General features: G+C 51.4%; 1 protein-coding gene across 1 annotated transcript; it reads left to right on the top strand.

The window, feature by feature from the left end:
* The first annotated feature begins 410 nt into the window (after window positions 1–410).
* ptpn5 (protein tyrosine phosphatase non-receptor type 5) lies at window positions 411–8,549 on the top strand. The gene is given in 13 exon segments (XM_067234136.1): window positions 411–455; window positions 1,696–1,926; window positions 2,415–2,540; window positions 2,950–3,053; window positions 3,431–3,691; window positions 3,915–4,107; window positions 5,774–5,858; window positions 6,250–6,326; window positions 6,795–6,932; window positions 7,018–7,128; window positions 7,949–8,109; window positions 8,229–8,342; window positions 8,456–8,549. Coding segments are annotated over 13 exon segments (1,740 nt in total).
* Window positions 8,550–11,133: the final 2,584 nt, after the last annotated feature.

Below are 11,133 nucleotides of genomic sequence, written 5' to 3'. Positions count from 1 at the left end.
TAAAAATGATATTTTCCTTAACTCCTCACCCTAAACATAACCCTAACCCTAAAACTATCCCTCACTCCTTCATCCTACGCACCCCCCCCCCCACACACACACACACACACACACACACACACACACACACACACACACACACACACACACACACACACACACACACACACACACTAAAAGCTAAAAAAAAATGACTAAATGTAAAAGCAACACCTAACCCTACCCACAATTATTCTCACACACAGCAATAAACCCATGTGCCAGTAATTACGCAAACCTGCAAAACATCTTCACTAAGAGCATGATACAGCCAGGCATTGAATAGATAGTGTGTATATGTGTGTGTGTGTGTGTGTGTGTTTGAATGTGAATAGGTGTGTGTGTGTTGTCAGGGGATAATTATTCTTGGGATGGATGAGAGGGATGAGAGCCACTCTGTTGCCAAGGAGACGGATGTAGCTGTAAACACGCTCCCCCTGACTCATCCTTCTACAATAGAACTCTAGTCTCTCTGTCTCGGTCGCTCTTTCTCTCTCCCTTTCTCTTTCCACCTCTCTCTCTCTAGCTCCACCTCTCTCTCTATAGCTCCACCACTCCCTCTCTCTCCACATCTCTCTCTCTCCACCTCTCCCTCTCTCTCCACATCTCTCTCTCTCTAACTCCACCTCTCCCTCTCTCTCCCTCTCTCTCTCCACCTCTCCCTCTCTCCACATCTCTCTCTTTCTAGCTCCACTTCTCTCTCTCTAGCTCCACCTCTCTCTCTCTAGCTCCACCTCTCTCTCTCTAGCTCCACCTCTCTCTCTCTAGCTCCACCTCTCCCTATTTCTTTCTCTCTCTTTCTGTCTTTTTCGCTCTCCCTCTTACTATCTTTCTCCCATTGACTCACAGAAACACACTCACACTTACACACACACACATTATTGAGCTGGAACAGTCTCAATATCCGGATGGGTGATCATTTTACTGGCAAAGAAAATCTCTCCTGTCGCCCGCCTCCAGGGAGAGACGCCTGCACCACGTTGGTCCACAGTAGCTTTCTGTCTCCTTAAACATTCAGCATTTATGGCACCCACTGACAGACCTGTGCAAAAACACAACTGTGTCATACTTTCATTCCGCTTTGATAGAAATGTCACTTTAGCTGGACTCTCACAGATGACAGAATCCCAAGTAATGCAGTCAAGAAGATTTCAACAATACAGAAAGAACATCATGCATTTCCTAACCCTACTGTATCTGTAATATGAATGGACTGGATTAAACTGGATTATTGACCCTTATTGTTCCTCTCCTCTCCTGTCCTCTCCTGTCCTGTCATCTCTCCTCTCCTCTCCTGTCCTCTTCTGTCATCTCCTGTACTCTCTCCTGTCCTCTCCTCTCCTGTCCTCTCCTGTCCTCTCCTGTCCTCTCCTTTCCTCTCCTGTCCTCTCCTGTCCTCTCCTGTCATCTCCTGTACTCTCTCCTGTCCTCTCCTCTCCTGTCCTCTCCTGTCCTCTCCTGTCATCTCCTGTACTCTCTCCTGTCCTCTCCTCTCCTGTCCTCTCCTGTCATCTCCTGTACTCTCTCCTGTCCTCGCCTCTCCTGTCCTCTCTTGTCCTCTCCTGTCATCTCCTGTACTCTCTCCTGTCCTCTCCTCTCCTGTCCTCTCCTGTCATCTCCTGTACTCTCTCCTGTCCTCTCCTGTCCCCCCACCAGGGGAACACGATGCCTCGCCTGAGCACTTCCCTGACAGAAGATTCTGTCTTCCGTCCCGAAGACTCCAGCGGTCCCCTCAGGCCAGGGGACGGGCCCCCGGGCGTGGTGGAGGGGCCCCCAGGGGCACGGAGCCCCCAGAGAGAGCCAGCCAAGATGTGGAGGCACAAGCTCCACATGGCTGTCATGGGGCTGCACTGGACTGCGGTGGTTTGCATCCTCTCCCAGATGACTGTGAGTGGCAGGCACACCTGGGTCAAAATACTGTTTGAAATAATCTTGAGTACTTGTGCTTCATGGGTCTCATCCTGTACAATGCAAACAAGGGGCTAAAACTAATGTACCCGCCCTTCCATACATGGGAATGGAGCCATTTCAGGTGAATCTTCTTGGGTGTGATCAGAGTTCAGAGGTCAGAGTTCATGTTAGGGTAACAAGATGCCACCCTATGTTCTCTGTGTCTGTCCAGGAGACCACTCGAAGCTCCTCTGTTTAACGTTCATGTTTTATTCATTCTAGAGAGAGAAAAAAGATCAGGTGCAAAATGAACACAAGGCTTTTGTGAATGTGGTCCTTATTGTGTTATTACACTGGAGTCGGACACCTCACATCCTTTTGATGCAAGTGTCACTTCCTGTCACCCTTCACCTCTCCTCTCTCCTCTCCTCCTCTCCTCTCCTCTCTCCTCCTCTCCTCTCCTCTCCTTTCCTCTCCTCTCCTAGGGGTTCTGGGCTTTCTTCCTCGTAGACGGTAATGATCCCTTCATGTCCATGTACAAGGCTCTGCAGCTCATAGACTTCTATCTGGGCCTCCTGCTGTCCTTCAACCCGATGTTGGGGTTGATGTGAGTAACTAGCATGACACACACAAACATTTTACAAGAATTCCAGTAGCCTGTATGTTTAGGACTTTCATACCTCACAACCTCCCTCCTTTGCCTTAGTGCTAAAAGTCCAGGTTCATAAACTAAAAGCGCTGCCCTGCTGATCCAGGGCTTGAAGTGGCTCATGAGACAGATCTGCTCTGAGAGCTGTGTTGATTAGAAGTTCTGCTTGATTAGAATCAGCTTGCCTAGTGCATGGGTGGAACAAAAACATGGTTGTACATCTCCTGTCTGAAACTGGATTTATACAACCTTTCTTCATTTGACCTATATTGGTTAAAAATATATATTTGCAACAGACTTTTTTCCTGCATGTAAAAGTGTTTGTGGAGGAAGTACAGAATAGTGGACATGGTGTCTGTGTGTTTTCGTAGCAATCCATGAATCTGATGGTGGAGGTTGGAAAGACCAAGAACTATTGGGTCCTACAGGCCACCGTAGGAGTTGGGCTGGCCCTCTTTGTGTTCATGGTAAGACAGCGCCTGGGGAAGACCACACACACACCTGCTGCTTCATTAAGGTGACGGTGGAACCAAACTGCAGCGCACTGACAATGTTTTATTGATTGATTGATCCTGAGTTAGAATCAGTGTTTAATTCAAAGTCATTGCTTGGTGAAATGTCAGAAAAGGCTCAACTTTGGAATTGACTTGAAGCTGACACATAACCACCCCCAAACACCAGAATGTATGTTGTTGAACATACTTAAACATTTCTGTTCGGAGCAGAGTTGGGCTTAAGATGATTCAACATTCTACGCTTTATAACAAACACACATGAACAAAGCAGATCCTCAAAACAGGTTTTCATTGTCTCTCCGTTCCACCTGACGTGGCTCGGTCCATAGATGAGCAGCTTGGTCCACTCCCTGTGCTCCGGCGCACCCTGGCTGTCTCCTGTGGCGGTGGATCAGGGGGACAGACGGCAGTCTGTGAGCCGCCAGCCCTCCTTCACCCTGTCCGAGTGGACGGACGCCCAGGACGAGTTGATGGACCTGGAGCCCGTGCCCCAGACGCCCCAGACGCCCCAGACGCCGGTGTTTGAGGTGGGCGCCGACACCAGGACAGACGCAGAGGCTGCCACCCTGAGTGTCACACCTGTGGGCCTGCAGGAGAGGTCAGTGTGTGTGTGTGTGTGTGTGTGTGTGTGAGAGAGAGAGAGAGAGAGAGAGAGAGAGAGAGAGAGAGAGAGAGAGAGAGAGAGAGAGAGAGAGAGAGAGGGAGAGGTGGGCTTATTGCAAATGTGGTTGTGTTCAATACATGGAGGTTCTTCTTATCTCTCTGTTTGCCTCTTTGTGTGTGTGTGTGTGTGTGTGTGTGTGTGTGTGTGTGCACGTTAGGCGGGGCTCCAACGTGTCTCTGACCCTGGACATGTGCACCCCGGGCTGCACTGAGCCCTACGGCTACGGGGCCCAGCTGTCCCCCAAGGACCAGTCTGCCAAGGAGTACCTGAGGGAGGGAACACACACCCTGACCCCCACTCAGCTCCACAGCCGGGCCATGGACGACCAGAGCCTGCAGGCCGAGTTCTATGTGAATGGATCACACACACACACACACACATGCATGGATGTTAACTCACACACACCCCCAGACAAATATCAACTCCCATACACTCCTACACACACGTGAATACTGCAAGCAGGCATACTTAAAACTAGGATGTGTAACCCAAAGAGCTTAGCAGTTAGCAAGCTAGCTTTGACAGCACAGAGCCCGCCCCCGCTTCAGAGGTGTCTCCAAAGCCACGCCTCCTCAACACACATGAACACACACACACAGAGCAGAACACACACACACACATCAGAGTCTAAGGAAAAGGTTACGCATCCTAGCTTAAACTCACACACTCGGTGCAGAGCAGAGCCTTCTATCCAGAGGCTGTGTTAGTGGGTGAGGGCAGGAAGGATACAGACAGAGCCTTCTATCCAGAGGCTGTGTTAGTGGGTGAGGGCAGGAAGGATACAGACAGAGCCTTCTATCCAGAGGCTGTGTTAGTGGGTGAGGGCAGGAAGGATACAGACAGAGCCTTCTATCCAGAGGCTGTGTTAGTGGGTGAGGGCAGGAAGGATACAGACAGAGCCTTCTATCCAGAGGCTGTGTTAGTGGGTGAGGGCAGGAAGGATACAGACAGAGCCTTCTATCCAGAGGCTGTGTTAGTGGGTGAGGGCAGGAAGGATACAGAGCAGAGCCTTCTATCCAGAGGCTGTGTTAGTGGGTGAGGGCAGGAAGGATACAGACAGAGCCTTCTATCCAGAGGCTGTGTTAGTGGGTGAGGGCAGGAAGGATACAGACAGAGCCTTCTATCCAGAGGCTGTGTTAGTGGGTGAGGGCAGGAAGGATACAGAGCAGAGCCTTCTATCCAGAGGCTGTGTTAGTGGGTGAGGGCAGGAAGGATACAGACAGAGCCTTCTATCCAGAGGCTGTGTTAGTGGGTGAGGGCAGGAAGGATACAGACAGAGCCTTCTATCCAGAGGCTGTGTTAGTGGGTGAGGGCAGGAAGGATACAGACAGAGCCTTCTATCCAGAGGCTGTGTTAGTGGGTGAGGGCAGGAAGGATACAGACAGAGCCTTCTATCCAGAGGCTGTGTTAGTGGGTGAGGGCAGGAAGGATACAGAGCAGAGCCTTCTATCCAGAGGCTGTGTTAGTGGGTGAGGGCAGGAAGGATACAGAGCAGAGCCTTCTATCCAGAGGCTGTGTTAGTGGGTGAGGGCAGGAAGGATACAGAGCAGAGCCTTCTATCCAGAGGCTGTGTTAGTGGGTGAGGGCAGGAAGGATACAGACAGAGCCTTCTATCCAGAGGCTGTGTTAGTGGGTGAGGGCAGGAAGGATACAGAGCAGAGCCTTCTATCCAGAGGCTGTGTTAGTGGGTGAGGGCAGGAAGGATACAGAGCAGAGCCTTCTATCCAGAGGCTGTGTTAGTGGGTGAGGGCAGGAAGGATACAGACAGAGCCTTCTATCCAGAGGCTGTGTTAGTGGGTGAGGGCAGGAAGGATACAGACAGATTTGCATCCGAAGCTCCGTAGAGGTTTACTGTGTCTGGCAGGCAGAGAACAGCTCGCACACCACCAACCTCTTCAACTCCAACACATTCCAGTCTTTCTACTGGATTCTTCAGGATCACCCATCCCCGGCCAATCAAAAGGCTTGGATTGGTATTTTTCATCTCCAGAGTCTCTTTTGTTTTGGTTTTGGCAGGAGACCCCCATGAACTTCGTGGACCCCAAGGAGTACAGCTATCCTGGTCTGGTGAGGAAGAACCGCTACAAAACCATCCTGCCTAGTGAGTGGCTGTCTCTTTCACCCAACCTGTTAGGCTTTTATCTCTCCTCATTTCTCTCCCTCTCTGACTTCCTCTCGTTCCCTCTCCCACCTTCCCACCTTTTTTTTCCATTTGTCTCATCATATCCCTTACTCGTGTCTGTCTCTCTACCCCCTCCTCTCTCTACCCCCCATCTCTCTCTCTACCCCCTCTCTCTCTACCCCCCTCCTCTCTGTACCCCTCCTCTCTGTACCCCTCCTCTCTCTACCCCCCCTCTCTCTACCCCTCCTCTCTCTACCCCCCTCTCTCTACCCCTCCTCTCTCTACCCCTCCTCTCTCTACCCCCCTCTCTCTCTACCCCTCCTCTCTCTACCCCCCCGCTCTAATCTGAGTGTTTCTGCCTCCTCTCCAGACACTCACAGCAGAGTGATCCTCCAGTCAGAGGAGGAGGACTTCCTCAGTTCCTACATCAACGCCAACTACCTGAAGGTGAGTCTGTCTGGCTGCAGCTTCTCCTCTGAACACCTCCAGCAACATCCTGGTCTGTTAACGGGGCGGCATCAGCCTGGCTTTCATGTAGCTGTTGACTGGGGAGATACGGTGGAGCTGTTGCTGGGGGGTGGAGGGTGAGAGGTGGAGGTGAGGGGTAGGGGGTGAGGAGTGGGGGTGGAGGGTGGAGGGTGAGGGGTGGGGGTGGACGGTGAGGGGTGGAGGGTGAGGGGTGGAGGGTGAGGGGTGGAGGGGTGGGGGAGAGGGGTGGAGGGTGAGGGGTGGACGGTGGGGGTGGAGGGTGAGGGGTGGAGGGTGAGGGGTGGACGGTAGGGGTGGAGGGTGAGGGGTGGGGGAGAGGGGTGGAGGGTGGGGGTGGAGGGTGAGGGGTGGGGGAGAGGGGTGGAGGGTGGGGGTGGAGGGACGCTGATGGCGAGGGCATCTAACGCCGGGTGTGTCCGTGTGCAGGGTTACGGAGGCGAGGAGCGGGCGTACATCGCCACCCAGGGCCCCACCGTCAACACGGTGGGGGACTTCTGGAGGATGGTGTGGCAGGAAAGATGCCCTCTCATCGTCATGATCACCAACCTGGAGGAGAAGAATGAGGTGGGCACGGAGACACACACTCACACACGTACGTCCACCCAGGGTGCTTGTCCTTACGTGTGTGTGTGTTGCCCACCCCCCGCAGAAATGTGCAGAGTACTGGCCCGAAGACACTGTGACCCACGAGGGCATCGAGATCAAGGTTGTCACGGTAACCCAAGAAGATGACTACAGCCTGCGGGTGTTCACTCTGAAGGTGAGATCCTCTAGAGCTGGCTCGCTCGCCCACCACACGCTGCATTCATCCCACTGAGCCTGAGCTAGAGCAGCACCAGGAGCACTGAGCCTGAGCTAGAGCAGCACCAGGAGCACTGAGCCTGAGCTAGAGCAGCACCAGGAGCACTAAGCCTGAGCTAGAGCAGCACCAGGAGCACTGAGCCTGAGCTAGAGCAGCACCAGGAGCACTGAGCCTGAGCTAGAGCAGCACCAGGAGCACTGAGCCTGAGCTAGAGCAGCACCAGGAGCACTGAGCCTGAGCTAGAGCAGAGCCAGGAGCTCTGAGCCTGAGCTAGAGCAGCACCAGGAGCACTGAGCCTGAGCTAGAGCAGCACCAGGAGCACTGAGCCTGAGCTAGAGCAGCACCAGGAGCACTGAGCCTGAGCTAGAGCAGCACCAGGAGCATTGAGCCTGAGCTAGAGCAGCACCAGGAGCACTGACCCTGAGCTAGAGCAGCGCCAGGAGCATTGAGCCTGAGCTAGAGCAGCGCCAGGAGCACTGAGCCTGAGCTGGAGCAGCACCAGGAGCACTCAGCCTGAGCTAGAGCAGCACATCTTCTGTGCACACAGCGGAAAGATTTATCTTCTTTTTGCTTTTTCACACCATCTTGCTTTGCGATAATTGTTGTCGTAGCAACTAACACAGAGGTAACAATTTGGCACACACGAGGAACAAGTGGCTGATGGAAAAAATGTGTGTGTGTTTGGTGGTGTGTGTCTGTGTGTTTGGTGGTGTGTGTGTCTGTGTGTGTGTTTGGTGGTGTGTGTGTGTGTGTTTGGTGGTGTGTGTGTGTGTGTCAGTGCGGAGAGGAGGTGCGCTGTCTCCATCAGTACTGGTACACCTCCTGGCCCGATCAAAAGACGCCAGACAAAGCCCCGCCCCTTCTGGAGCTGGTACAGGAAGTGGAGCGGGCCAGAGAGGATGCCCCGGCCACCAGCGGTCCTGTCATCGTTCACTGCAGGTAGAGAAAGGAGTCACCTCCTCCTCAAACCATCTCCTCAAGGATGGTTTTGAATTATAAAGTGAGACTGAAGGGAATCAATGAACCAATCCAGTTTGATCTGCCCCCCCCCCCTGCAGTGCTGGGATTGGCCGAACGGGCTGCTTCATTGCCACCTCCATCTTGTGTAGGCAGCTGAGGTGTGAGGGTGTGGTCGACATACTGAAGACCACGTGTCAGCTCCGCCTCGACAGGTAAGACCAGCCCTGGAAAGTTCCAGAAATGCGGTTGAATGGTTTCAACACCGAGCTTGCCCTTCCTTCTCTCCTGTCTAAACTGTGACTGTGTGTGTGTGTGTGCCTTGCAGGGGCGGGATGATTCAGACCTGCGAGCAGTACCAGTTTGTGCACCATGTTCTCAGTCTGTATGAGAAGCAGCTGTCACACACTGCTGAGGAGTAGCGAGCAGACACACACACACACACACACACACACACACACACACACTGCTGAGGAGTAGCGAGCAGACACACACACACACACACACACTGCTGAGGAGTAGCGAGAAGACACACACACACACACACTGCTGAGGAGTAGCGAGCAGACACATACACACACACACACACACACTGCTGAGGAGTAGTGAGCAGACACACACACACACACACACTGCTGAGGAGTAGCGAGCAGACACACACACACACACACTGTTGAGGAGTAGCGAGCAGACACACACACACACACACACACTGCTACACACATACACTATCAACTACACTATCACTATCGATATCACCTTCACTTTTAACTACACCATCACAACTACACCATCACTATGATTATCAGCTTCACCACCACGATCACTATAAACATCCTCGTCACTATCATCATCACTATCACCTCCACCATCACCACTTTCACCAATATCACTTTCACCAGTGACTCCAGACTCATCAGATTCTCCTCATCACCTCCATCTCAATCTCACCCTTTAATGTAGGTCAGAGGAGTAGACAACATCATGTAAGAAACACCGAACAAACAACCTAATCCCGACGCCTCCCTCCCTCCCTCCACACACACACACACACACACACACACACACACACACACACACGCACTCGCACGCAAACTGACAGAATGGGAATGTCATCATGTTACTATAGTATCTCGTTACCACAGATTTGCATCCCCATTGTGTTAAAACCTGTAAGTTGAGCATGGAGGGACCAAGCTAGAGATGGACACTGTCACCATGGCCACTCGGACCTTCTTTAAGTCAGCCTGACAGAGATCTTCACAAACAGACATCTTTCAAATGACCTCCGTGAAATGCCAGCATAGATTCTGTTCATCGTCAACAGACATGAACACGTCACCACAGCCAGTATTAGACATCTGTGTTCCACATTGAGAAGGAAGGCGACTTACTCTGTCGGAAATGTAGACCGACATCTAGCTTTTTTTCATCACTAACACCAAAAGGATCTCTCAATGTAAAAACTCCAGTTCAGCCGGCCTGCCTACACTTGATCCACCTCATCTTCAGGTTGCATGGTGCTAAGTGTTCATTAATTAAGGCATGTACAATGTTTGGAGTGTAGAGGAATGGAATGATTAGGTTATTTAGGCATTCTGTGCTATCTATTGTGTTACAGCACTACACGTTTGTGCGGTTCCCATGGCTACACGTTTGTGCGGTTCCCATGGCTACACGTTTGTGCGGTTCCCATGGCTACACGTTTGTGCGGTTCCCATGGCTACACGTTTGTGCAGTTCCCATGGCTACACGTTTGTGCGGTTCCCATGGCTACACGTTTGTGCAGTTCCCATGGCTACATGCAGATGTTTATAGGCACCAGGCCTCATAGGATCTCAGCAGAGATGAGATGGGCCCAGCGTGTCAGGCTAAGGGGACACGTTCTAGATTCAGAACCAGAGAAACGGATCCACAGAACATAGAATCTTATCAAAACGCTTCTGCGTCCATAATAGCAGATTTTGTTTTCTAATTTTTTGGAAATAACTTGCCACAGATGCAATGTGATCCATTTGTACCAACGTTAATAACAATATCAATAAGATGATGTGAAACGTTCCTCCGGGGTGTCCCCTCAGTAAGGCGGCCCCGTGACGCCACATGGCAGTACTGCTACAGCAGCGTAACCCCGTGACGCCACATGGCAGTACTGCTACAGCAGCGTAACCCCGTGACGCCACATGGCAGTACTGCTACAGCAGCGTAACCCCGTGACGCTACATGGCAGTACTGCTGCAGCAGCGTAACCCCGTGACGCTACATGGCAGTACTGCTGCAGCAGCGTAACCCCGTGACGCCACATGGCAGTACTGCTGCAGCAGCGTAACACACATCGCGTGAGTAACGAGCCCATGATTGTTGAATAGACAGGCCAAGCCTAATCCGTATCAAGCACAATAGACTAACTAAGGTTGTCTTTCTGATGTTCAGCTGTAAGTGTTCTTTTCAGTGTTGTGTTTTTTGACTGTGTTGAGTTTTAATGGTTGCATGTGCTGTATGGGGCTCTCGTAGGTCCACAATCAAAGCGACGCGATTGGTTGTTCAGCTTTCTGTTGTGTAAGGGTTAGCCTATTATATTGCTTGCTCTCTGCCAATGCTTTTGATACAGTTTGCTTTTGTGAAACCAACCAGAGATATTTTTAGAACATTTTGATACAATCCTTTCGAGTAGATGCCTTGTGTATATTTCTGTTTACAATACGATGGAATGTAGCTTATACAGTGGTTTATATTGCAAGATTTGACAGAACAAAATGTGACAACTACCTAAGTTACCTTACGAGAAAAAAAAACATTGATTATGTTTAGTCTTCAGTATTACGTTTGTGCCTCTGGGCTTTAATATGCTTTGCTTTGTGTGTTCTTTTTGTTATTATCTTGGTTTACTGGAGACTTTTACCTCAGATCCAGTGCTCACACACACACACACACACACACACACACACACACACACACACACACACACACACACACACACACACACACACACACACACACACAGTC

The sequence above is a fragment of the Osmerus mordax genome, chromosome 4 (assembly GCF_038355195.1).
Source record: "Osmerus mordax isolate fOsmMor3 chromosome 4, fOsmMor3.pri, whole genome shotgun sequence".
Taxonomy (NCBI): domain Eukaryota; kingdom Metazoa; phylum Chordata; class Actinopteri; order Osmeriformes; family Osmeridae; genus Osmerus; species Osmerus mordax.
This window is presented reverse-complemented; position numbering and strand designations above follow the sequence as displayed.